The 27072-nt window shown below is 49.6% G+C and overlaps 3 protein-coding genes across 5 annotated transcripts; 2 read left to right on the forward strand and 1 right to left on the reverse strand.

Annotated features, from left to right (window-relative positions):
* Positions 1-417: 417 nt before the first annotated feature.
* Positions 418-23346, reverse strand: LOC144213775 (uncharacterized). Of its 3 annotated transcripts, XM_077742370.1 has the most exons (20): positions 22969-23346; positions 22801-22859; positions 22120-22243; positions 8636-8756; positions 8338-8484; positions 7657-8082; positions 7516-7595; positions 6876-6955; positions 5910-6050; positions 5160-5269; positions 4522-4620; positions 3488-3617; positions 3281-3405; positions 2803-2955; positions 2072-2367; positions 1739-2002; positions 1500-1576; positions 962-1150; positions 783-826; positions 418-678 (listed from the first exon to the last, which is right to left on the reverse strand). In XM_077742370.1, exons 16-19 carry the CDS (start codon positions 1747-1749, stop codon positions 807-809), a joined length of 297 nt encoding a protein of 98 aa, XP_077598496.1. In that variant the 5' UTR covers positions 1750-2002; positions 2072-2367; positions 2803-2955; positions 3281-3405; positions 3488-3617; positions 4522-4620; positions 5160-5269; positions 5910-6050; positions 6876-6955; positions 7516-7595; positions 7657-8082; positions 8338-8484; positions 8636-8756; positions 22120-22243; positions 22801-22859; positions 22969-23346; the 3' UTR covers positions 418-678; positions 783-806. The 3 variants fall into 3 exon arrangements, with proteins under 3 accessions (XP_077598496.1, XP_077598495.1, XP_077598494.1); XM_077742369.1 differs by having other exon boundaries at positions 418-826; XM_077742368.1 differs by lacking the exons at positions 418-678; positions 783-826 and having other exon boundaries at positions 853-1150; positions 22969-23104.
* Positions 8709-20723, forward strand: LOC144213771 (NACHT and WD repeat domain-containing protein 2-like). Its single transcript, XM_077742363.1, has 7 exons — positions 8709-9624; positions 11118-11206; positions 13090-13206; positions 13981-14184; positions 14274-14424; positions 14518-15107; positions 15167-20723. The coding sequence occupies exons 1-7, from the start codon at positions 9474-9476 to the stop codon at positions 19061-19063; spliced, it is 5199 nt and encodes a 1732-aa protein (XP_077598489.1). The 5' UTR covers positions 8709-9473; the 3' UTR covers positions 19064-20723.
* Positions 23347-23437: 91 nt separating the features above from the next.
* LOC144213774 (uncharacterized) lies at positions 23438-26432 on the forward strand. The gene is made up of 3 exons (XM_077742367.1): positions 23438-24104; positions 25426-25504; positions 25641-26432. The coding sequence occupies exons 2-3, from the start codon at positions 25473-25475 to the stop codon at positions 26260-26262; spliced, it is 654 nt and encodes a 217-aa protein (XP_077598493.1). The 5' UTR covers positions 23438-24104; positions 25426-25472; the 3' UTR covers positions 26263-26432.
* Positions 26433-27072: the final 640 nt, after the last annotated feature.

The raw sequence follows: 27072 nt of genomic DNA on the forward strand, positions 1-27072 counted from the left end.
GACGTTCTCACAATAACGCACCGCTGCATTAACGTCATTCAGTGACGCGTGGAGCTCAATTTCAGAGGCGGCATCCAAGTGGGTGTCCTCATTTGACTTGGGATTGTGCGGAACACCATGTTCTGCCGCTCCGCTCCAATCCAATCCCATGGAGAGCGCTCTGAAAACAAGGCTTCAAGAGAGCACCATAGAAAATTGGGGCCACTTGCAAAGCCACCCTTTGAATGATCGGCGGTGTCCTAACGAATCGGCCAGAGACTTTTTAAAACGCAGACCAAGGCACCGCAGGAACGTATTGGACCGCTTTTTCTTCTGGGGGGAGAAATGTGACCAAGTTACTATGCAGTCAGTCAAAGTAAAATGCTGATTTTGGAGTGATCAAGTCAATCCAAAGCGAAGAAATCAATGAAATTTGAATAAAGTTATCCGTTATTTATTAAATATACGCATTCAAAAAGCCATTTTGGGGATGGGATGTCATTTGCTGTCATTGGGGAAGAAACAAAGGCAAGGAAATGAAAGCCAGCGGCAATTCTGACATGGAGTCTTTCGCCATCTTCCGGCGGCGGAAGGGCGAAAATCTACTCATTGTCATGGCAACTGCAGGGATGCTGGCAGTCTGTGTAACCCTTGGCAACTGGGGGCAGAGAAGGGGCGCTGGCTATCCAACCAGGTGGTCTTTCGGGTCCATTCGAAGCGGGCCATGTCATATTTGAAAAGAAATAAGTGTGGTTAAATGCAACAACAACAAAAAAGCAAAATCTGTTTTTCGCGCACGTTACCATAACGACGGACCATGGCGTGCGTCAAAGTGCGGGCGAGCGGGCTGGAAGAAAATGTTTTAAACATGACTCAGCAGGGGTGCACGTTTATTTCAAGTGCCAAGTCCAAGAAAAGCACCAGGAGGGCTAACATGGCAAAACAGTCAATCAAACCAGCGCCGACGACATCTCCGTCAGACCTTCCGGGTCGATCCCCACGGCGACGGGCTGGCAGCAGCCGATGCAGATGTAGCGGAGGACCCACAGGTAGATGACCACCGACAGCGTCACCGTCACGGCTAGCAGGAGCAGGCTGAGGACGGACTGGGGACCGCCGCCCAAAAACATGACCAGGGACGCTTGGAAGCTTTCCTCGCTTGCTTTGTGGGCTGCAAAAAAAACAAACAAAAAAAACAAAAAACAAGTTATTAATTCAAGGTTATGTCCGGACCGATGACACATTGACCAATAATATCAACCTTTTCAATCTCAAGGACTTGTTATAATAATAATAATAATAATAATAATAGTAGGTATGACGCTTCGATCATCTTTTTTTGCTGTTCGCTGTCAACCCTCCCACTTCAAATGGATTTGACGCCTAGGACAATCTTTTTCCAACATTTCCACTTGAGCCAGTCCATCCATTTTGTCCTCAGCTAGCCTAGCTGGTTCTGCAGCCATGATAATAAATCAAATGGTTCCAAGTTGAAAGGAGTGAAGTTTGTTTGGGTTCACCTTTGCTGGAGTGCAGCAACAACAGCAGGCTGAGGAACATCCAAAGCACAACATCAGTCTTCATGGCGGACTGCATTCTAAAGAACACACAGAAGCAAAAATAGAATTAACCAGGCACTAACAAAAAGGCACAACCATGTCTCACGGACAAGAGAGCTTGTGAGTGAGTCCGAGCCAAGCATTATTATCCCAAGAAAGAAAAAAAAGAATACAAATTCAAAAGCAGACGCGGGACCAACCCGAGTTCCATTTAGACAGAGTCGGGAGGCGTCATGATCCTCCTCCTCGGCGACCGTTCTCCCGGGGAGCCGACGGAGAAAATGGAAAACCGCCGCCGGCCTTTGGATTAGGGGAACCGAGATGGGTTCGTAAATAGATGAGAGACGTTGCTGGAAAGGTGGGTGGGTGGGTGGGTGGGTGGTATTGGTGCGCCCAACAGCAGGAACGCTTGCTTCTCAATCAGGAAAAACGGATCCGTGCTCCCTCTGGTGGTTACAAAAATGCTGGAGAGAGAGAGAGAGAGAGAGATGTAAGATAAGGAAATTTTATTACCACACATAAAAAAAACAAACCTTTTTTCCTTTAGTGTTTTTTGCCTGGAGTCGTGAATGCTTAACCCTGATTAGGCATTGTTGCTCCAAGTCAATAGCAATGCTTTACTGCACCCACAGGAGGGCAGCATTAGACAATATTTCCATGCCTCCTGTAAAACTTGCATATTATCGTGTTACTGTCATCTTGAAGGGCAGCATCGCTGCACAAATCTTTCGGAGCACTATGTTTCTGACTCACGTATGCTTGGGTAACCTTTGCTCGCCATGCTTCTCACGTCAAGTGTCCCAATTGTGCCGCGACACCCTCCAAAAACCTGAAATGAATGCAGATGTCGTTACACCAAAATCTACAAGCAGACAAAAATAATGTACGGGTTGGTGTACAATTTTGGGATAGTCTAGTTAGCTAGCCAGCCGGCTAAAGGGCACGCGTGAGTGTGCTGGCCATCGTTAGTGAACACACACACACACACACACACACACACACACACACAGGCACGGGCGCTAAGGGTCTGGGTAAATGTCAAAGAAGGGGGGCTCCCACAGTGCCAGGAGAGCATTTCCTCTCGCATGTCGTCAGCCCCTCCTCTGCTTCTACATTATTGAAAAGGCCACACAGCCAGGTTTGGAGCCCAGCGTAGGATAAAGACATCCCCGAACCAATTGGGGTAGGAACGCCCGCCCTCTCCTTGGACACGGAAAAAGATAGGTCATATCTCGGAAGGCGGGGGCAACGTTGAGACTCGTACCGTGACTCACGAGCAGATGGCGAGACGGAGATCCTCTGAGGTGGAGGGCTCGCCGACCCGTGATAACGTCTTCATTCGTCTTCACTTGGATGGATGGCCGAGGAGTCCGTCGGGGATTCCCGTGATGTGGACGGGGGGAAAGAGATGCCTAGCCTGTGTTGGAAAATAGAAAAAACAAGGTTACATTTGGAGTTTGAGGCCGGCCGGGGTAGCGGTTGCGAGTGTTTGTTGCACTGCCGCCAAGAAAAACGTGCCAAAAGCTTGGGGAATAGGCTGGGAAAACGGGTCAAGGCGGTGGCGCTGGAGTGATAGCACAAGGGTGGGTGGGGGGGGGGGGGGGGGGGGGGAGGATTTTTCATTTCTTTTTTAAAGTGGGGAGAGCGCCAACATATTGTGCAAGTGTAGACTTAACAAGAGCACAAGTGACCATGTTGCAATAGCAATTTCAGGGGAAATAAAATGCAGGTCAAAGCAGTACCTTTTTTTTCTCAGGGATGTTCTGCTGCGAGATGGCATGATGTCAGTTGGCCTCTTCATCTGCTCTCGGTGGATTCATACTGCCGCTCCATCCGTATATAGGGTTTTTTTTTGGCTTGCTGACTGCTGGTGAAAATTGAAAAAAATATACATACAAGTACTAATGTGCTATTTATTACAGGCCATCTTGTAATAAATCTGCACTGACCTCTACCCGCTAACTTATAATGTCCACCATGAATTCATTGGCCATTGGATAGGGGGGGCTGCTTGACAAATGGAGGAGAGCAGTTGGGCTTGAAAGCAGCGTCCACCAGCAGCACCAGCAGCAGCAGCACCTGAGCGGGAAGACATTTCAAGCCTTTAGCGCAAAGCTAACTGTCATTTTCCAGACGGAACAAATGGCAATCAATACGCCACTGTTTTGGCCTTAAAGCAAGACTTTTGGCTGACTGGACAATTGTCAAAGGGAGCCAAGAAGCTCCCGCACCGACCGGCGAGCCAATTAAAAGGCCCAATCTGGCTTCCGCGCCTTTCCCACGGAGGCCATTGGACCTGCGGTCGCTAGCAACCAAAGGACGGCGGGCCCATTACAATAATTAACCAAAGACAGAAATGGCGTGAAGGGAAGAGGCTGCGGCGAGGTGCTCTTTTTTTTTCTTCTTTCTGCCGAGGCAGCAAGCGAGCGTGGCGGCGGCGGCGGCAGAGGATGGGCGGGGTGCGCTTCCCGCTGGCCGTTAATCCCCGAGTGACTTTCACTGCGCAGAGTGGAGCGGGCGCGGCGGGCCAGAGCCATGGCAAATTAATCTAGCAAAGAGCTGGGGAAAGTGGCCGCCTTGAACCCCCACCGTCGACCCTCCCCTTTAAAAGGAGGAACATACAATAAGGATGAAGGCCGGCCGGCTATTTCGGGCACGGGAAAGGACACGCGTGCTGGGTGACATGGCGTCCCCGTCGCTGATGTCGGCGCTCTCCCCTTTACCGGGAGCTTTGTGGGGTGCCCGTTCACAGTCAGGCGGAGTAAACCAGCCGCTCATTTCAGGGCTAAACTAACAAAGGGCTCGGCCCGTGGCACCAAAGTGGGTATGAGCAGATTAGCCAAAAGTCAATGAGGCATTACGTGCTATTAGCGTTTCGCAACAAGCAAAGGGAAAGCCTTCAAACGGTAATTACAAGCGGCCGACCGACCACACTTTTACTCGCGGCCAGGAGGCCAAATTGAATCGGGGGAATTGCACTCACCTGGCCAAGAGACCAAGAGAGAACACGGGCCGGGTATTCTGGAGCGCCCGCCGTGACCTCTGACCTCACTCCTCCAAAATGTATTCACCTCTTCTGTTCCTACCAGAAAACATATGCGGCGAATTTGACGATGATTCGTGAACAATTTTCCACTCTGGCAGCCAAGGAGTTAATGAGTGCATATATATGGATCTAAATGAAACTAGGCTTTAATATTTCGGTCTGTGGCAGCCCAGATTAATGCTAACTTTGAATTGAGTTTTGGCAAATGAATAAGCGGCAGCTGCAACTCTGGGCTAGAATAGATAAGGAGGAAGAGGAGGAAGGGGAGGAAGGGAGGGCCTCCGACGGCAAATGGAAATGATGCGTCACGGGGAGAAAGCGGAGAGGGAATCAATGGGGACTCCAAAATTAGAGCGCCCATCAATTTGAATGTTTAATGTCCATTTTCTTAAGGAATAGAAATAGTCGGCGGTGGCCTCCTCCGACAAAAGGATTGGTCGTGTGACCTGGAGCGGCAGTCAGAGAGTTAACGGCCAATTGCAACACTTGTCTCTCTTGGGGCTTGAATTCCGCTTTGGCGCTCTAATAAGACGGCGGCGCTTGACACGCCACGGCCTCCCCGTTCCTATAAATACCTGAGATTGGGCTGCGGGAAGAGGGAAGATGGGCTGCCGGCTGGCTGTTTTTTTCTCCCCATGCATCCAAATCCATCAAGCCAAGGGAAATGGAGCTCCTCCTTTGGTTTCTATTGCAAAAAACATAGAGCAAAACAATATTACAATCCTATTAAGACACTTGCCATGTACAACATTTTTGCTGTATTTTCAGGTCACTTGTTTGTTAAGCAATATTTCCTACACTTTGTGATGTGTAAATAGCATCTTTGGGCGGATGGAAACTCTTGCTGTTGTGCCTTTTCGACCGCCAGCGCCGTCAAATGATTCTTTTTTTTTGGCAACTGCCATAAAGCGACGTGTCAAAGCCCGCTTTTGCTCTGTCAGCCCAGTTACGATTGTGTGTGTGTGTGTGTGTGTGTGTGTCAGTCCTTTCTGGTCGTGTCCGTGATGCTCAAAGTGCTGCGCTAATTAGTTTTTCTCCATCAAACACACACACACACACACACACACACACACACACACTGACTGCTTTTGTCCTCCTGCCATTTGCAATATCCCATTTGTTACATAACACATGGCATGCGAGCACCTGCCATACTCAAGCAACTTTTAACACAAGGGATTTTTGAAACACTTTTATCCGTCCAAAAAAGAAATCAGGTTTAACAAGAGCGCTTGCATTGTTGCCCAGCGCCATTCAAGACTCTTTAGACGTCCCCGAAGAAGAGCGATTAGCATCCATTATTTATGGCGCGCCGCTGCTCTTGCCTTCTTTGACTGGTCATCCTTCTTCGGCGCTGGCCGGGCGCTTGGACTCGAAAACCTTCACACACGCCAGCGGGACTTTAAAAAGAGTTGTCAAAAAGCTTCAAGTGAGCTTTTGGCTCCCGTCCGGTTCCGTGCTGGACTCTGAAATGGATTAGACAAAAAAAAACAAACAGCATTTAAGACTGATTTTAAACAATACCAACAAGTATTGACGCATTAATCACCCATTTGTACTTTGCCTCCATTCCTACGCACGGCGCCAGACAAAAAGTACCGATCGTAGCGTCGGCCGGCCGGAGGAAGAAAATCCAGATTGACGAGCTCGCCGCACCAAAATAAAGAGAGGCGAGCAATGTGTGGCCGTGAAAGGCAACTTCACCTGAAGAGGCTGATTGACTTTTGCAGGATTCAAACCCAAAAAAAAGCTCATTGATTTTTAAAGTGCTATTTTCTTCCAGCCTTGATGATTTGCATTTTCTTCCCAATTAGCAAATGAGATTAAAAAGGTACTTCTTGCCGGAGTTGGCGCTTTTTTTTTTTGCAACGTTTGCCCGACCGGCCGTAAAAAGAGTTTGGCCATTGCTCTTTGGCCCGGAAACGTGTTGTCATGAGCAAATTTAGTGCGGAAGAGTTCATTTTAAAGATGGGACTGAACGTGACTATTGGTTCCACTGCCGTGTGAGCGCTCCAATCTGAATAAATGATTGCGGCTGACAAAAGCACCAGACAGCGTCACCACGGGCTTCTTAAATTTGACGGGCAATCCATTTGGAGTGGCCCTCACGCATACAGTCTCTCCGTAGCGTAACGCGGGCGCTAATTCCTCACGGGGCTATTTTTAGAAGCCCGCCGCTCCTCAAGTAGGAATTGCGGCGGAAGGATGGCTTTTTCAGCTTTTTAATTGGAAACTAGATTCTGGAAGCGATCGGACGCCGCCTGGCTGAAAGTCAAGGCACGCTTACCTACCAGTGTCATACCTGAGGTCAGGTCACGTCAGTTGGAGCGCCACCTTCTTGTCAATTGGCTCCAAGCGGTCAGAGTTGATCCTGGAAAAAAATAATAAAGTAATCAAGAAAAGTACCATTGACCTCCGTTGTACTTTTTTCACAACAACACAAGAACTTTTTTCTCCAACGATTTTGCGGCTATTTGTGGATGGCTTCTTTGGTGGCCTGGCAAATAGCGCTTTTGTTTGAGCTCCCGCTGTGACCTTTGGCGCTAATTGATTTGCAGAAGCGCAACAGTCTCACGTCTGACAGACAGAATAAAACGTCAATGCTAGCTAGCCACGTTCGTGCAAGTCAAAATTTAGGATGACTTTGTCCGTGCTAGCCAAAGAAGCCTTATCGCTACAGGCAGCCGGAATCCCCTCAAAAATAAAATAATAAGAAATGGTAAGCGGCAAAGACTAGCGTATGCCGTGGCGAGATATCAAAGGCAAGGATTGGGCTGTGATCCACGCTGGCTTTGCGCTGAGCCCAAATCATTCCCATGGAGTCTCTCCTTTGTAGCCTTTAGAGATTTACATGAAGACTTTTGGAGCTTTTAGATGTACTTCTCTTAGCCGCTACACCATGGCCTTGAATCTATCTTGTTACAGACTTACACACTGCAGTGCAGGGTTTCACAGGTGATCCTACGGCACCCCCGCCACCGTCCAATCCACCGAGGCTCCTTCTCTCGGGTCTATTCAAGAAAAAAAAAACAAATGTCAGAGAAGGAAGAGGGGCAGTTGGCAAATACCCACTTGAAGCTGATAAAGTTTGCAAAGCCAGGCGGTGCGATGTTAGCCGCTTTGACCTCTCGCGTTAGCCTCGGGAAAACGGGCGCTTTTCGCATTTGGGACCTCCGGGCACTGAAATTCTTTCGGAGGCGGCCAGTCTGGCTCCTCGTCTGACGAAGACGCCGGCACAGAACCGGCGTGAGGAAGGCGCCCGGGGATCCGACGGGCGGGACGCAAAGATAATGAGCTCCCCCAGGATGGAGACGCACGGGCAAAATGATGACAGACCAGTCTTTTGTTGGCGCTTGTTAGCCTTAGCTGGGCTGGCCAAATTCTGGGGCAGGTGATCCGCGCTCTCAAAATAGACCGGGCCGATCAGCCGCTTGTTTTCTGGCTTGGACTGGGAATTTCAAGGGAGTTTGTCGCCAGTAGACGTCCGATCCTTTTCTTCTGGTGTAGCAGAAAATACATTTTTAGTCAGAATGATTTACCACACAGACTTTAATGCTTGGATATTTTCTCCTGTTTGGCACAATAACCGAGTTTACTTCAGGGGGGGGAAATGAGAGATGATTGACAGCTAAATGCCAATCGTACTCTACTGGAGGAAATAACATTTTTGCAAAATGTTTCTTGAGGTGCAATAAGGAGGAACAATTCGAGGGCAGCCGATTCCATTTGACCCCTTGGGACCTTTGAGCTGACCTTTGAGCCCCGCTTTCCTTCAGGTACTCTGGTTTTCTGGTAGGCTGATTGGACACTCTGAATTGCCCCTGGCGATGAGTGATGGGTTGTTTGTCTCCATCGGCAGGCCCGGAGACGGCTGGGTTTGGCTTCAGCACCCCTCGCAACCTCCACGAGGATAAAGCATGTTGAGAAAATGAGATCAATATTAATTTGCAGTACCCAAGGGGCTGTCAGAGTGCGGTTACCATGGTAACAGCGCACCATCCAAAGCATCACCACGTACGTGGCAGTGAGCTAGTGATCTCGCTATACGTACGGTTTGGCCGGGACTTTATTTTGAAGAAGCAGCACAGTTCCGCTTTTATTTTGTACGGCCAGGGGTCTCTGCCGCCGCCGCCGCCTCTGCCGCCGCCACCGCCGCCACCGTCTGCCAGTGCCTGAGTAGAGGAGAGGAGAGCAGAGAAGAGCGGAACAGAGCGGAACACAACGGATCGGATCAGATCGGAGAAAGCGCTCGCTCGGTGGGCTGGCCGAGGCAGCGGGATGCGACGGGGCGCACCCCGGCCAAGCAGAGGCGCGCGTCCTGCCGTCCCACCGCCAAGCCGATGGACATCGGGATCCCAGCCCTGTCCACGCCGGGATCCCAGCCCAAGCGGCGACATGAAACGGATGTGAGCGCCCACATCCAGCCCCCACCACGACGACGACGACGACGACAAACGCCGCCGGACCGAGCGACTCCCGCGGGGTGTGCCTGCACGCTCGCCACTCACCCCTGGTTGTTTTTGGCTCTGCCGGGCTTGGAAATCCACGTGCACTCAGGCATTTACGCATGGACCGTAGCCGCTAGTAGCTTCTGAATTTCCACACAGCCGTCTGTTTCTTGGCACGCCATCCCGCCACACGGCGGCCGGTGTCAACTTTGGCCGCCATTGACGGCCGGGGACGTCGGGTCCGTTTTGAACTAGGAGGGCCCCTCCCTCTCCAAAACTGGAGCGGCTGCTCTCAATGCGCATTTGGGAATAGGAATTTCCAAAGTAGCACAACGGCACGCTCCGTCCGGACTGGACAGTTGAAGCGCTTCTGTTAGTTTTGTTGTTTTTGTCCTTTGAAAGGCGTGTGTCTTGGCTCAGCCACGTTGGAAGTCCAGCCCCATGTGGCCGTCGGGAGCGGGCGGCCGGCAGCCTTGCCCGCGGGAGTCGGCGCTGCGCAAAGCGGCCATCAGCGGCAACGTGCTGGCGCTGCCGCCGCACCACGTCCCCAGCGGCCGCAGCGTCCGCGTCTTCGTATGCGCCAACCCCGACGGTAAGTCACGGCAGCCAGATGGCTCATTCACGGTACATTTTACTCAGCCTTTGAACTGCTCTTTAGAGATCTTGGCCACTAGAATGCAGTGCCTGTTAGAGTACAAAGGTCTAATAGGTGATAAAATCAAAGTGACAAAAACAGTTCAAATTTCATTGAAAAAAAATACTCAATACAACCATATGCGGGGGAAAAAGGTCCTTTTTATTTTGACCATATTGCCCATCCCTATTCACCTACCTTTTTCTGAGAAGGAATACAAAATGCCCATTTTTTAAATGGCCAATAGTTGACGGCGAGTCCATTTATCTTGAAACTAATATTAGAATTGAGGTTGGGAATGGAGGTCAGAGCTCGTAGAGTTAAGACGAGCCGAGACCAAGCGCCGCTCGCCACGTCACGGAGAGTGACCAATGACATACGACGGACGAGCAGTGTGCAAACAAAAACCCTCGAGACAAAAGCGGCGAGCTTTCCATTTCCAGGCCACGTCAAATTTGGCTCTCCATTGGCGAGGATTGTTCCACGCGGCGGCTCCGGCGGCTCCGGCGGCTCCGGCGGCGCTCTGGGCAAAAGAGATGGCCTCAACGGGCGAGCCGACTGTAGCGGATTGGCCCCCGTCAGCTTGTCAGGCTAAGCAGGCGGGACTCTTGAGAGACGCGGGAACATCTGGCCTTCGCCGACGGCTGCTCCGAGCCGCCCGGGGCATCGCGTGGGTCATCTGCTATCCATTTGCCAGCGCTGGCCGGCTTTGAGCGCACTACGGAGACGGACGGGCGCTCCGGCCTTTCCTTTCCCAAGGTGGCGGCCCTAAAAGTGCTGGCCAAGATTGGCTTGGCAAAGCGCCTTTTAGTCCCGGATTGAATTCCAAGCACAGTTTTATCTGAAAGCCTTCAAAGAGAAAATGATGGAGACGTTTCCGATTCCTCGCAGCGTTCTCGCGATGGAACAAGATGCCACGGCCGCCACTTACTGCGCGCACTTTAACGTGACATTTTGCCGGCCGGCCCCGGGCGGATGCACGTCTGGACGGGGCCCCCCCGAGCTTTGCTAAAGATAGACGGGTAAAATATACGTCAGATTAAATTTGCACGCCGGCGGGGCGGTTCCGTGCAGGTCTCCCTGTCGGTGAGTCGGCCGTGTTTTGGTTTGAAGGGTCCACCCTGGCCCCCCTGGGGAAAGAGACTGGGCTTGTCCAAAGAGATTAGAGCAAGCATTCAGAAGGCTGGGAAAGTGGGACACCAGCACAAGGCGCTGGGGGTTTGGGGGTGTGTCTTTGGACACTCACTGGAAGAATATTGGATCCAGCATTCCGATACCACGCCATTTGGATCAGGTGGCTCTTCAAAATGAGGTGGAAACTCTTTGGTTGAAGGCCCCATCCGTTTGAAGGGAAACCAAGAACTGGAGTCAATCTGGGAGCGAGCCTGGACGGTCACAAACAGACAATCAAGTGTGGTGGTCTCTGCTTATTTCTTGATTTTTGTCCGCAGACACAGAAGCGGAGAGGAACGCGCTGAAAGAACACGTCTACCCCAAACTACGGGACTTCTGCAGGGAGAATTACGGCATTGAATTCCAGGTGAGTGGCCACCATTTGCCACCATGTGGCCCCTTTGGCAGGCGACGCAATGGCAACCTCACGCTGGACTTGTGGAGACGTTGAGACGGACAGAAGGCCGGCAGAGATAAGGCGCCCTGGCGACAAAGGCGGACTGACGTGAGGGAGGGCTTTTCCCTGTTGTCGTCGCCCTGTCTCAGTCTCTCTCTCTCTCTCTCTCTCTCTCTCACTCTGTCTTTCTCTCCTTCTGGCCGTCGAGCTCATTTGCATTGCAAATGCGCATCGGCGTGCACGGAAAGATGACTATCAGTGTTTGTTGGACAAATCCAGGAGAGCCCTCCAGTCTGGCCGAGATTTGAGGTTCCGATAGCCTGACTGGCGCTCCACTTGCCCTCGCTTTCAGTTTATGCTACGATTGCGCTTACCATAAGTCATATATTAATACAATTCAAGACACTTTGATGGGCATCAAATCCTGGACTTTAAACTCCGGGACAATAAAAGGGACCGTCTTCCACTGCCTTAATGACCATTCATGACATAAGCTTGAACTAGTTTTGAAAAAAATGAATCCATTTTAATCACGCAACCTTTAAAGCGGACTGAAAAATGCAACAATAATAATTGCTGGGCTGATGGCTACAGAAATCTGATACACACATCTGGTATACTTCATACACCATGTACACACACAGAGTACCTAAATAGAAATTCCTACAGATTTACACATATTCGTACATATACAGTGTATACACACATATGCTTACTGTTGAGGTTATTATTAATGAACCTATCACTTACCTGTAGTAGCTCACACACATTTACATGATACAAAAATACACACACACACAGGATACAAGAGTACACCCAGGATCAATGGTCTAGACCTGTATGGGCTTTGTCACGATACGCTAGCGATGACGAAGCATCGGTGGCAACGTGACGTTCGGTATCTTGCTGGGGGGTACTCGAACCCACGGCCTCGGGGTGGGGGAATGACGACTGTGTCGTCATTCCGCGTGACACATTTTGGACGATGGGAGACGCAGATTGCCAGAATTCCTAGCGTGCTTGACCTCCGTCATTTGGAATGCGGGGCCACGTGCCGCCTTGTGATTCAGTTGGCCGTCATGATGCATGAGCGTGAAATGATTTACGCAGAAGAGCGCCCCGCTCCTCATCATATAAATCCCCCAGCACCCCCCGCCTGCGCCACGTGACAAGTTGGCGCCTCGGCGGAAACCCGTTTGCTAGAGCCGGCCGGATTGTCAATCCCTGCCGCATGCTAGCTAGCAGCAGGAATCAAAGCATTTTGAGCACCAACCTAGAAGAGGTTGAGTACCCGGACCGTGTCTCCGTTAAGGATGACACGGGTGAAGGGAAATTAGAATTTTTAGGCAGCGTGTCCCGGGTGGCCAGGTTCCTTTTCCCTTCTTCTTCTTCTGAAGGAAGAAAGGATTTAAGAGGTGCCATGGTTCTCCCGTTTCCTTCATGCCAATTGAGCAATCTTCCTCTCCCACTCCTCCCTGTAACTACTATACGCTGGCTTATGTAAGAGCTGGAGGAGCTTCTGCTAAGCAGCTTTCTGACGCCCTTGGAAGGAGTTTGCCGGCAGCGGGTCAAACGTGGGAAGTCTTCTGGCCCCACATTTATTGAATGTTAGACTATTAAACTTGGGGATAATAGCCGTGAAGCCCGAGAAGAAAGGGCAGGGAATCGGGCGAGAGACCAAAGAAATCAAAGTCAGTGGCAGAAAAAAATGTCGCCAGCTTTGAGATGTCGGGAGCTGCTTATTTGTGGTAAAGCACAATGTCCGTACATCTGAAGTAGATGCAAGAACATATAAAAGTGCCCTGGTAGTATCAAAAGGCAGCCATTGAGTTAACAATGTTTCTTACTTCCAGGTAGTGGACCTCTATTGGGGTGTGGATCCAGAGGAATGGGACAGCCCGGAGCTTCAGCGACTCAGGATGAAGCTCCTGGAGGAATGTCTCAAGACATCGGCCGGACCGTGCTTCGTCGTGAGTATTCGTCAGGGTCCTAACGTCCCTCACGGAAGCTCGGTATACTTGGGGCCAACCTTTTCAAGACTAAAATCTTTTCTTTTTTGGGAAAATGAGAGGTAAAAAAATTAACAGACAATAAAATGTATACAGTAAGTACTACACACCTAGGTATAAGTAGACAAAGCACAAAAATGGAAAGCTAGAAATGACAAATGTACCAAAGACCCAAGTGCAATTTCAGGTTGGGGAAATGGATGACAGGTAGAGTAATGAATGCTGAATTATTCAAATACAACGCATCTTTTTATGGAGCTAGAAAATGAAATGAGGAATGACGATAAGATTAATGAATTCATTCGCCATCGCATGCTAAAAAAAAAACGATTCTCGACTTCCCGCAGCTACGATCACGTACACAATCGATACATTTTATTCCCCGACGGATGGCGCCTTTACGAACCGGGGGGGCTTTTGTCTAATCTGTCAATAAAGATGGTTTCCATGGTGATGGCAGGGGTTGGCATGGTGACGGGAAGCATGACAAATGATCCACAAGTCTTTTCTTCTTTTTTCTCCTCAGTTCTCCGTCGGTATCAAATTCCCCGGTGTACAAAAAATAAAAAATAAACGCCTCAAGGACGCGTCTCAGCTTCCACTTTTTTTCTCCCATCTGCCGGTGAAAGAGAATAGTTGGGGATAAAGTAACCTTGATTTTGTCCTCCTGATGTCAGGCTAAGATGGGAACTCGGGCCATTCAGTGTCCTTCCTTCTGCTTGCGTCCCCCTTCAGGGTCTGGTGGGAGAAAAGTACGGCAGCATCCGGGTGCCCGGGGAGGTGGAATCGGCCGAGTTTGAGACCATCTTGGATGCGGCGGCGGAGGCCGGGCTGGACACCCACATCTTGGACGAGTGGTACTGCAGGGATGAAAACTCTGTGCCGCCCGCATACTACCTCAAACCCAAAGCCCAAATGCTCAAGAACTACCAGAACTCAGTGAGTGCACGTCGGGAGAAAGATCCCGAGGTAGCGAACGCCTCGCCATCGGAGTCAATCGGTCAGTCGGTGCCTTTCGCCCGACTTAGATGGAGTCCGGCAGCGCAGCCAAAACCAAGCACGACAAGGCCTGGAGGAAAGTCTCGGAGGAGATCAAGCGGATTTTCCGGACGGCCGTCCTACTTCTTCAAGAAAAGGGGACCGTGCCGAGCGCTCAGGCCAAGAAGTTCCTTTGCTCTGGTTAGTGTCTCAGCTGCCATAGCGGGTAAAAGCTGACATCTTGCGTCTTCTACGGGTCTCCGCCGGCGTAATGTTCTCCTCTTGTCGTTTCAGCCCTGGAAGACGAGTTGGACTTTGCCCTCGGGAAGCAAACCCCCGCCTTTCTCAGGAAATGCGTCTGCTACATCCGCAAGATTTCCAATTTCGACCGCTTCGCAAAGCTGCCAGAGATGAGCCGCTACATGGACATCGTGTCGAGCGGCGACCGGGTCATGCGCAACCAGGAAGCCTACGAGCGCCTGCTGAAGGTGCGGGACGAGTTCATACCGACGGTGGTGGCCGCCTCCAACCTCCGCGTTTACTCCTCGGTCACGCACTGCGACATGAAGCTGGGCTACTCGCAGGAGGTCGAGAGCCACTACGTGGAGGGACTGTGTAAGCAGTTCTACGAAGACATGGTGGACATCATTCAGGCCACGGTCCAGCAGAACTTTGAAACGGAGACGGATCCCTTGTACGACGAGATCCTACAGCACCTCTCGCTCTGTAAAGCCTACTCGCAGTTGCACGAGTACAAGAGCGAGACCTTGGATTACGTGCAGGAGTACCTTCTGCCGTCCAAGGAGAGTCGGATGAGTCCGCTGGTAGTACAGGGGGGTCCGTGTACGGGGAAGACGTTGCTTCTGGCCGAAGCGGCCAAACAGGTGAGGGCCTCGGAGCATCCTTTGAGTCTTGAGTCAATCTTAAAAGCGCTGTCTTTCAGGCCTACACCTGGCTGCAGAAGGAGGCCGGCCCCGAAACGGATCCCGTGGTCGTCGTCCGTTTCATCGGCTCCACTCGGCCCTCGGGGGATTTGCGCAGCCTTCTCCAGAGTATCTGTGAACAGATCGCAATAAACTACCGCTGCTTGATTCACTTTTTGCCTAGCAAGATCCAGGAGATGAAGGAGCTCCTGGTCAACCTCCTGGGGGAATCTTCTTTTCACAGACCCCTGGTCATCATCCTGGACGCCCTGGAGCAACTGTCGGAGGCCGACGAAGCTCGGAAGCTGTGGTGGCTCCCCGTCCAACTGCCTCGGACGGTCCGTATCGTGGTGTCCACGCTGCCCAATAAGCACGGGATCCTGCAAAAGCTTCGACGGCTCATCCACGACGAGTACTATTATGTGGAGTTGGCTCAGAGGGACCGCAAGCTCTGCAGCCAGACGTTAAAGCAGCAGTTACTTGGGGTGAAGAGAAAGGTCACCTCGGGCCAGCAGATCTACGTCAACGAGGCCCTGGCCAAGTGCACCTTGCCCATGTTCGTCAACCTCATCTACAGAGAGGTGGTCCACTGGAGGTCTCACAAAGACGTGGACGAGAAATCCTTGTGCTCCACGGTACACGAAAGCATCGAGCAGTTATTCTACTCCGTGGAGAATAAGTTGGGCCAGCGCTTTGTCTTCAGAGCCTTGGGGTACATCACCATGGCCAAGGCGGGACTAACCGAGGTTGAGCTGGAGGACATTCTTTCCCTCGACAACATTGTTCTCGGCGACGTCCTAGTGGTATCTCACTTGAAGAATCCCCTGAGGATTTCTTGTGACTTGGTGGCCAGGCTCAAAGAAGAACTGGAGGGTTACCTCGTGGAACGCCAGGTGCGCAGCGTCACCCTGATGGTCTGGGCTAACAGACACCTCCACCTCATTGCACAGAAGTTGTACCTGAGCAACGAAGAAGACGTCCATCAAATGCACAGTCTCCTGGCCGAATACTTCCTGGGGGCGTGGTCGGGCGGCAGAAAGAAAATCTTCACCTACGACAACAATCACTTTACCTCGCAGAATATATCGCACCACAAAAATCCCCACCACCCGCAGTCCCACGAGAAAACCTCTTCGGACAAGTACTCGTACGACAGGCAGACGCCCGAGCAGCCTTGGGTCTTCCAGTGCAACCTTCTGGAGCCCGATATCTTCTTCGTCAATCACAGGAAGATGACGGAGCTGGTTTTCCACCTGACCAGGAGCGGCCGTACCGACGACCTCATGTTCGGGGTCATCATGAACTTCAGCTGGCTGTACACCATGATCAAGATCGGGCAGTTTGAAAAGGCTTTGAATGACATGGACGTGGCTTACAGCTACACGCAAGAGAAGGAGCTCAAGTTCCTCTCGGCGACCCTCCGTGGCATCAAGGTCAAGGTCTTGAAAAACCCGGCCTCGCTTTCCGCAGAGCTCCAGCAGAGGCTTTTGCCCGTGGTCACCTTCCTGCCCAAGCTTCGCCACCTCCTGCTGGAATGCGACAAGGACGGTCCCAAGTACTGCTCCATCGTGCCGCTCCACTCTTCGATGGATGTGACCTACAGTCCGGAAAGACTTCCTCTGAGCTCCAGTTGCATGCACATTGTGGAGATCTTGCCCACCCTGGCGCCTAACATCGTCCTGGTGGCTCTGGACGACGGCTCCGTCAGCACGTGGGACGTGGAGAGCAGGCAGCTGCTCCGGCAGATCGACACGGCCAGATCCGTAGTGCTGGGAATCAGGTTGACCGGCGACGAGAAGTATTTAGTGGTGGCCACGACTAAGAACACGCTCCTCATTTACGACAACCACAAATCCTGCCTTCTGTCGGAGGTGGAGATCAAGGGGTCCAAGCACGGCGGCATCAGCGGCGGCGTGGCCTTCATCAACGGCTTCACCTTGTCCACTCACCACGCGTTGGCTTGGCTGGAGGCCAGCAAAGAGGTCAACGTCATCGACTTGCTTTATGGCTGGCCTCTGTATCAGTTCCACTGCTGGTACGAGGTGACTTGCGTCCAGTGCTCGCCGGACGGCATGTACGCCTTCTGCGGCCAGTACCTCAACACCGCCACCATCTTCCACCTGGGCAACGGGGACAAGCTGGCCACGGTCACTTCAGAGTTTTCTGGGGGGTTTGTCAAGTCCATCCTGGTCCTGGACACCATCAACCAAATGGTGATGATCGACAACGAGGGGAGCCTGTCCGTCTGGAACACCAAAGAAGTCACAAGCCCACGTTTGATGGAGGACTACGACTGCAGAGGAGACGACAGCGAAGTGGTGAGCATCGAGCTGTCCGAAGACCAGCGCTCCATCCTGCTCTGCAAGGCCAGGAGTATCGAGGTCCTGGATACCAAAGTGTGGAAAATGGTGGAGAAGTTTAAGGCCAAACGAAGCGAACGCTTCGTCGCCGCCGTTCTCTCCAAGAACGGACAGAGCATCGTGGCCTCCATGGAGAATACCTCTTCCATCTTTGTGTGGCGGCGGGACAGCGGGCAGTGCATGGCCAGTCTGATTGAGATTTCGGGGGCCATCGTCAAACTCATCAAGTCGGCCCACCATAACCTTCTCTTGTCTGTGGCCAGCAGCGGAGTACTCTCGGTGTGGGACATTGACATCATCACCGCCATGTCCAATATTGACAAAACGGGCAAGAAGATCCAGACGTTGCAGTTGTCCGGCAGAGAGGATTACGTGTTCACCATGGATGGTTCGGAAGCCGTCCACAAGTGGAACTTTGGCACCGGATTCATCGAAGCCGTCTTCAAGCACGAGGGCGTGGTGGAGAACTGCGTGCTCACGTCTTCGGGGGATCTCATGGTGACTTCGGACGACAAGTGCACTCAGTACATCTGGCAGACCGTCTCCGGGGAGAACATTTTTCGCATCAACGGACAGAGAATAGCCCAGCTCCTCATCACTCACAACGATCAGTTTGTGGTGTCTCTCTGCGAGCAGAACGCCTCCAGAGTTTGGAGACTGGCCACGGGGCACAAGGTTTGCAACATCTTGGTCACCCTCCAGAACGCCCTGGTCACTACGGCCAACACCTTCCTCGTGGGCACCTCCAAGAACAAGCTGCTGGCCGTTAGCTTGTGGTCAGGGAGCGTCTCCAAGAAGTTTGTGTGTGACGACGGTGTGGCCATCGTCAACTTCAAACTCATTCCGGACTGCCCCGACTGCGTGGTCTTCATCACCTCTACGGAGACGGTCTTCATCTGGAGCGTGGCCGACGAGGCCGTTTGTAGGCGTGTCCAGTTGCCGGCCAACTTCCTGAAAAATCTGGAGGACTTTCAGATCTCGCCCAACGGCAAGCAGGGAATCGTGTCCAAAGGCGACGAGAACATCAACGTGCTGGACCTTCACAGCGGAAAGCTCAGGCTGGTCCACGCCGCCGGTTTAATCTGGCGCCAGAAATTATCCAGGGACGGCCGCTACCTGGTGTACGTCTGCTTCCGCAGCTGCGACGAGGACGACGAGGCCGGCGTGGTGTCCAACTTGATTGTCATGCGACTGGCCGACGGCAAGAGTATCGGGACGTGCTCCTTGTACAAGACCCCCACGTTCCTGGCGCTGTCGCAGAGGGCTCTGAACATCATCGTGGGCTTCGAGGACGGCAGCATCGGAACGTACACGGTGGTGGACCGCGTGGACGCCGCCCTCAAGATCAAAATCGCCACCTCCAACAGCCGGCAGATCGTCAACAATGCTTCCCAGAAGATCCGTCCCAAGTGCGCCAATCATTCCTTCAAGACGGTCGCCGACTGCATTTGGAGGGAATCCACCGAGGTCTTCTCCAGGGACAGTCCGATCAACGTGTCCGACTCCGGCGAAGGGGAGTCTACCACTCCCACGAAAAAATCGGAGCTGCTTCAGTGAACAAAAGGCGGGGTGGAGACGCGTGGACCGACCGGGTGTCCCGTTTCTGGAGGCTTGTACTGTAGTTGACTCTTGTTTACAGCCACGTGATTCAGCTGCAAATTGTCAGGCGTCTGACTATCGTTCGCATCTAGTTGTACTCTTTCAGTTGTGCTCTGTCACGGGGACGCTTGGACTCAATAACGCAAGACGGAAACAAATTCTTGGATCTCCTACCAGTACGTGTCCTTTGGCGTTTGAAGAACAACTTGCGTGGATCTGTGACAGAAAATCGCTCAACGGTTACCTTTATTTGCCGCATTTCTTGTTTTTGCCGATATTTACAACAAAAAAAAAACAAACGGACATTCTCGGTCTGGCTGCTGCAATTTGTGCAACACTTTAAAACGTTACGTTGTGCTTAATGCAATCAAAGTGAGTGCCTGGAATATCTAGACGTCCTTTACGTGCAGACTACAAGATTTACCACAATGCAGGGAATTTGTAAACACACACAAATGGCGAGCCGACTTGCTATTAGTAGAAATTTCATGGAACGTCAGTGCCAAGTTGCAGTTGCGTTCACGTGTCAACTGTGTGTTTTAAAGAGCAACGCCACAGTGTAGCATAGCACCATACACAGTCACGCCTTAATTAATGTACTTGCTTTGGGTCTAGTGGAATTCAAGTGTTGATATAGAAAAGGACAGACTAATTGGCCGTCCGTCGTGTCACTAAAACAATTTGGCCGTGTGCTCGTACTGTAGATTTGGCATTTCAGACACGAGGTGGAAGCACTTTAACGGTGGTGGTTTGTGAGAATAGTGCAACATAGCATTAACTCATTCATTGCCATTGACCGCGACAGAGCTGAAATTCATTTTCGTTGGGGTTGCCATTTAATAATCACGTTCCAGTGCCCTTGCCGGCGACAGACAGCCAGAGATCGGATGTCTATGGTCGTCAATGGAAGCTGGACCGATCGAGATGAACCATCCATCAGGATTTGAATCCCCAAAAATGAATTTCAAGCACCACACCATTGGAAATAGTGTATGAATTTCAAGCACCACACCATTGGAAATAGTGTATGAATTTCAAGCACCACACCATTGGAAATAGTGTATCATCGGCAATGGCTTTGAAAGAGTTAACAAGGTAGCATCATGAAGCTTTAAAATGTTATTTGAAAAATATTACCATAATATACGTACTTACCAAAGTGGTGGTCGGATTTATTTTGTTGAACGAGGCTTGTAATGTAATTATATTGTTGCCAAATTGTTTTAGTGTTGAACTGTGATTTTGTTTAGGAATAAGATGGTGTGTGTGTTTCAAGTAAAGAAGAAAAAAATAAGTCCTCCTCATATATTGGAATGCCAATTTAAGCGTATATTTGAATGTGGCCCTAAAGACGCCAGTAAATTGTATTCATTGTATGTTAAAGAAACTTGAATGAATTTTAATAACTTTTAGGTTTGCAACTTAGAGTTGACTTACTGGTGATGAATGTTTCTATGGTATTTCTTTGTATTGTCAGGATTGATTACCTGTTTAGAGATTTATATTTTCATAAATGTTGTACTTTGTTACGGGTCGTTAACTGGAACTCAAGCTGAAAAAAAAGTATGTCCGAAGCAATATAAAACTAGTGTGTATGCATTGTTTGTAATGAAACATTTCAAAGAAATAAAATGGCTTAGTTGTCTTCCTCGCGGTTACTACATCTGGATGACTAAACTCTCACCTCAGAAACTTGCACCATCTTGTTTTGTTTTGGACGTCTAATGGGAGGATGAATTAATTTATCAAAAACTATTCTTTCTAAAAAAATTGGACGTCTGGTGCCTACATGACCACGAATGTGGACGCTAGTTCTCCACGTTCGAAACAATTGCGGTTTACTTATACGGCTCGTGCATTAATTACCCACACCGATACGTACGCCGGATCTATATTTACACGGCTTGTAAAAGCAGGCGATAGGCCGCTAATTGCACGTCTCGGCTTGACGACCAACGGGGGACAAGCGTGGCAGATCGTTCCCCGCCGCCGGCTGACGTTGCCACTAGAATTAAGGTGACGCCTGCGGTTCGCTCCCTGACAAATCCAGAACGACGGGCCAATGAAAGGCCTGGGGGCTCCGAGCTGCCGTTTTAATTTCCCTGCGGTGTCGCCGGGAGCCCATCTGCGTTTGCGCACTGGTCTCCACGGCAACGCGGGATCCACCGGCTGGGCCACGCCCTACGTTCGCACGGCGGTGAGATCACGTCTGTGGGGGCTTTGTTTTCCCAGCTACGGTGCGAAAGCACCTCCGACGGATCAGAAATAGCCCGGTCATTGTGGCAGGTATTTATTTACTCTGTCAGCTCGGAGGCTCTTTTGTTTGTGCCGTGTAGCGACGGGGAAGCCTCGGACTCACTGGTTTATTCGCTCTACAAAAAAAAGACCCCCGAAGAAACCCCCACCCCAGCACAGCAGCCCCTGGCAATCACAGATAAAGCTGTCAAAGACTACACAGGTTAACCTTAGGTAGCTCCAATCGCTAATGGAAAATAAGCCATCATAGGACCACAACTGCAGGAAATTGAGACATATGGAATTTGAAAATTGAAAAAGTGGATCCTAAAACATGAACTTACCGTGGTTATTGTCTAATGTCGCTAAAACATGAACTTACCGTGGTTCTTGTCTAATTTTGCTGCATTTTAAATATATGGTGCACAATATAAACATAATAAGACACAATGCAAGCCCAAGTTGTAACATTAAAACACAGTTGATGGAAAAAATGATGGTGGTGAACACACATAAGCAACAGTGATACAAAATGAGACATCATGTATGGTTTTTATTTGACACAGAATTCAACATTTTTTGCAAGAGACCATTATACAAGTGCTTATCTTTGACTAGCTCTCTCAGTTCAAATTCATCAAATAAAATGAAGGCCATTTTAACCAGAGTAAAACGATTGACATAACTCCTCAAATTCAGCATAGTACAGTGTAATACATCAAAATCAAAAGTGGTTTATGCAAACACTAATTCAAACGTTATTAAAAGGTGAGTCCTACCTTAAATCATCTGTCACATCATTCAGGTGGTTCTCCTTTTCCAAAACGTTTTGTCACGTTATTCAGGTGGTCCTCATTTCCCAAAACGTTTTGTCATGTCATTCTTTCCCAAAACGTTTAATACCTGTAAATAGTCACTCATTAGCTGTGCCATTGTCATGGTTGAAATGTTAGTAAAAACCTGACCATACGAAATTTGTGTAATAGCATTAAAGGAGTTACAACAGTCGTAAGGTTATTGGCCTACCTACTTAAATTCAGTATACTACGGGGTAACAATTTCGACGTTATAAGTGGTTTATGTCAAAGAGTGTTCATTTTCAAAGTAACTCTGTTCATGTTTACATCCTGGGCAGAGGTATAGTATTAGCTTTTATTCTTCGGCCTTATTTTCAATCAATTAATCATACAAATGTCATAGAAAATGAATTATTAACTGTTATACAAAATGGCGGACGGAGACTTCAAAGGAACCATATCTTTACTGTAGTAGAAAATGGCGGACCGGGACTTCAAAGGGACCATACCATACATTTCTTTCGTCCAAAGATATAACTGTGGACGAGCAACACCTCGTTAAAGTTTCTCAAACATTGAAATACAATATGAAATTTAGATTAAACATTTCATTCATGTAAACTTTTCATTCAAACGGAAAAGTTATTCAAAGTGAGGTCCTACCTTTTAGCGTTCTGTCGCTGGATTACATTCGGCCCTCCTTGCCCAGAAACGACTCGTATCTATAAAAGTCACCGTAAAAACGTTATTTTCTTGGCTAAACTGGCACTTTTGTGATTATAATCATTAGAGGTGTCATTTTAATCGGTGAATTTATATCAAAAAACTTACCGTTACATTCAAGAAAGATCGTGTCGTCTGGGTCAAAGTGCATCTAATTAATTTTCCCCCACTTTTTTTTTCCGACAACACTCCAGCGGCTCGCTGATTGGCTACTGTACACCCGCTGCCTTAAAGCTATAGTACCCATATTTCGCGATTAAACCAATCTTATTATATTTATTTAGGATTTCTCTATACTTTTATAATACGCACAGCAATTCTGACAGCATTTCTTATTTCACGTTGAGTTCTAATCAGGATGACAAGCTATCTCGTCTGATATTTCAGCCCAATTTAGCAGATTTGGACCTAAATTTCAGCCCATTTGTGTACAAGAATCTAAGGAAGGTTAAGAATGTATTTCCTGACACATGTAAAGGGGATAAGTGAAGAAATTGGATATATAGAGATAAGATCAGTTTTCTTCTGAGACAACCCAAGCCGATTGCGTCTGTAAACAGTGGGAACCGGTTTTTGACTTGTCCTCAGGCATGTTATTTGTCAATGATGTCACTGTCATGCTGCGAAAAAGACGAACATGTTGTCACACTCTTTGTCACGGACCAATTTCTAGTGATGGTTTAAGGGCAAACAGTAAAAATGCTCTATTTTCAATGTTTAATTCTTGTTTAAAAATATTTTTCTTAAAGGAAAAATGTACGCTCAAACTTAATTTTGATTTAGGAAAGTTGACACAGTTACGCTGATCCATGACAATATGACGTACATCCTGTGACATTTTAAATTATTCTTTTTAACTCGGCTTTTTTTAAACTCACTTTAATTCTGGTGTTTCTCGTTCAATTCTGAGTTCAACACGTTTTCGAATCGTTTGTTTACTTAGTGGGTTTGGCCGTTTTATTTTGTTAACAGGAAACGCTCGGGCATCCCTAAATCTAACTTGACAGTCGTCCGCTCGACTCGTGAGTCTTCCCAATAATCCGCACTCTGTAGTCCGAATTGGAGATATGGGACAGAAGATCCTGCGATCTTGGGGCCACCCCGATCACTTGAGCCAAGAAACTAAGACCCCCTTCCTTCAAAGTTGAGATGTTTTCAAAAGAAACTTAAGGAGCGACCAGGAGCTAAATGAGAAGCGGTTTTGGGATACCTAGGGTAAAGTGCCACACCTCATAGTGCACCAGGTAGGTCTAAACTTATATATTATCAAATGAATATTGTTGTGTGTGTTTTTTTTTCTTTCCAAAAACATGTGTACTGACGATCATAATGTATAATTGAATTCATCACATATAGAAAGAATGCACCACTACAAAAAAATGTAATGTAAAACTCCCAATACACCTGTTCCACAAATGAATTGATTTTTTTTCAGTCTATGCAGTGCTGTTTTTTTTACATTCATTTTACATTGGTATTACATCTGCCATGAGTTAGTTAATAAGTTAAAGGATCTCGTCATTGATGGCTTGGGGGGGGGGGGGGGGGTTGTTCATTACCTGGCAAGTGCAGCCTTGAGCTCTGTTTGCACATGTAACACATGTCAACATTCCAATCTGAAAGATGGCGGACCTGCTTTGGCTTTTTTTTTTGACCAAACGGACTGGAAGCCTAAAGTGTTTGCTCATGGTTGGGCGAGCCACACAGTAAATCATTCAAAATAAACATTTATGTCATTCCAGAGACGTCAATCAACAGTATTAAAAAAGCAAAAAGTGATCTGCTGCTTCCTTTCATTCAATTCGCCCCCAAATAGATTTTATTTTGAAAAAATTATGAGTCTAGCACTAGTAATATAGAAAACAAAGAAGTATTTTGTAGCAAGTCCTCCAGCGAAAATGTAGCTTTGGTTTCGTAATAACGGTTATTAGACGGCGTGTACTTTTTCCCGGTACACTCAGAGCTGGGGGGGGTCAAGGCCTGTGGGAGGAAAGAAAAGGGCGCCTCTGTTTGCAAAGCGAGCAGCGCCAGTTGCCGTCCACAAGCCGAGCTGTTTTCCCTAACGCTGCGGGCGCCCATTTGTGAAGACAAAAAAAAAAAAAATAAAACATTGGAGCTTCCCACATAGCTGAAGCATATGATGGATGACATGTGACCTCTGTGCTTTTTTTTATTCAATGCCATAGCTAAACGTCCACAATGTCAGTCACTGGTCAAAGTTGCACCTGGAAAATGGTTGCTTATCCGTGAGGGGATGACATAGTGAGACGGAGGTCAGACCAGTTTTCCCACTTTTTCCAAAGGCCACACCCACAGCAATACCGTCACCCCCGAGGCTGGCAAATGACATTTTAGCATCTGCTGGCCGCTCCGTGTTTGTTTTTCTACGGAGCAACAGGTTTTGCCTGGCCAAGAAATCCATGGCCATGAATTCCATTGACCACTTCAATGGCTTTTTCTCGTTGTAAACACTAACCTGCCGAGGTCACCACGGTTAGCAAGACTACTACTACTGTCATTTAGCTAACGCGTCACACATTTAATTGCAATCCCTTCAATGTGCAGATTGACCGACGTCGGTTCCCCCGCGGCGCCGTCTCTCCGCTGGCCAAATGGGGTGTCGGTGTTGCCGGATGGTGAAAAGGTGAGAAGACCATCTTATTTTTTATTTTTTTTAATCCCCCGTCTGCTGGCAGATTGTCAGAGAAATGATAAAGTGGTTGAAAATACCAAGTCGGTGGACACGCTCGGCCACCTAACCACTTCCGTCTTTTCCCCAGCTACATCGCCGAGGCGGACGACGTCGGGAAAACGGACTCGGTCTACCGGACCCACGAGCTGGCCGCCGGGGTCCTCGGGGGACGCTCGCCGAAGGAGGAGAAGGAGGGCTTCCGCAACCTGGCCTACAGCATCTCCGCCGACAGTAGCCTCAGCCTCAGCTTTGACCCGGACAACCGCCGGTGGGCCGGCGCGCCCCCGGCCGAGGACGGAATCTACGTCATCCGGGCGGACCCCCAGGGGCCGCGCCGGGTGGTGCGGGACGGGCGGCTGGGCCGGGTGCCCACCTACCCGGCCTCGGCCCGTCTCCGGGCCGCGACGGCCGACGACGTGTCGGCGGACGAAGGCGTGGGGGGCACGCCCGAGTTCCGCAGCGGGGACGAAGAGAGCGTCTCGTCGACGGACGCGGGTACCGGCACCGGCAGCTCGTGGTCGGCCGACACCGGAGACGAGCGCGGCTCGGAGGCGGCCGACGCCTCCACCGTGGAGAGCGGCATCGGCGTCACCAAGAGCGAGGACGAGGAGGAAGCCCCGCCCAAGGAGGCGCCCAGCGTGACCGAATCCATGGTGGCCGAGGCCCTGGCCGCCTTGGAGGCCGCCACGGCCGGAGAGGAGGACCAATGACCCGCTTGGGTCTGTTTACAAAGACTCGGGGACCCAAGTGAGTCCTCCTAAAATACACTGGTGTAGTGGTGTATTCGTTGGTGATGTCACAATAGTTACAAGTGCCTTAATATCATGGTTGTCTTATCACATCTCAACTATAAAATGTTACCATTGTTGTTTGAAATGTAGTTTTGTGTCGGCTCAATTAGCACGCCCGCTAATATTACCTTCCGTCCATCCAAGGGCGCCAATCTTGTGTACGCTCGCTTTGTTTGTTTTTCTCCAGGCTTCGTTGCCATTAAGGATGTTAGCCTTAATTGCGGCACACGCGCGTCTCAAAGGAGCGCCAAAGGGGGAGGAAATAAGCCTCCCTCAACGCTCCGCTCGCTCGCTCTGGTAAATTATTACATCCACTTGAGTGGAAGCGGCATTTAAGCGCTTTAGTAGCTCAAGCCGGAGGACAAGGCGCACGGTCAATGCTGGTCAAACATTGACCGTCCGTGCGTGTTTGTGAGCGCTTAAGGGAAAGAAAAAAAGATTGGAATGATGGAAAGTTGATGCCTGACATCCATTCCTGGTTTAAAGCTCAGGTAAACACCATTACGAGTGTGCATCCACAGTCAATATTTACACCGGTGGCCCCGCCCTATTGACCTCCCTCTCTCAATACTCAACATACACAATGATGAAATAACAATTGAAGAAAATTAGATTGATATTTGCTGAAACGTATGTACGTGGCAAATTTCATTCCAATTTTCTCCAAAATGAATCTGTGAAATGGCCTCTTTATGAGTATGTGAGTAGTCAGGGGGGGGGGGTCTACAA

The sequence above is a fragment of the Stigmatopora nigra genome, chromosome 20 (assembly GCF_051989575.1).
Source record: "Stigmatopora nigra isolate UIUO_SnigA chromosome 20, RoL_Snig_1.1, whole genome shotgun sequence".
NCBI lineage: Eukaryota > Metazoa > Chordata > Actinopteri > Syngnathiformes > Syngnathidae > Stigmatopora > Stigmatopora nigra.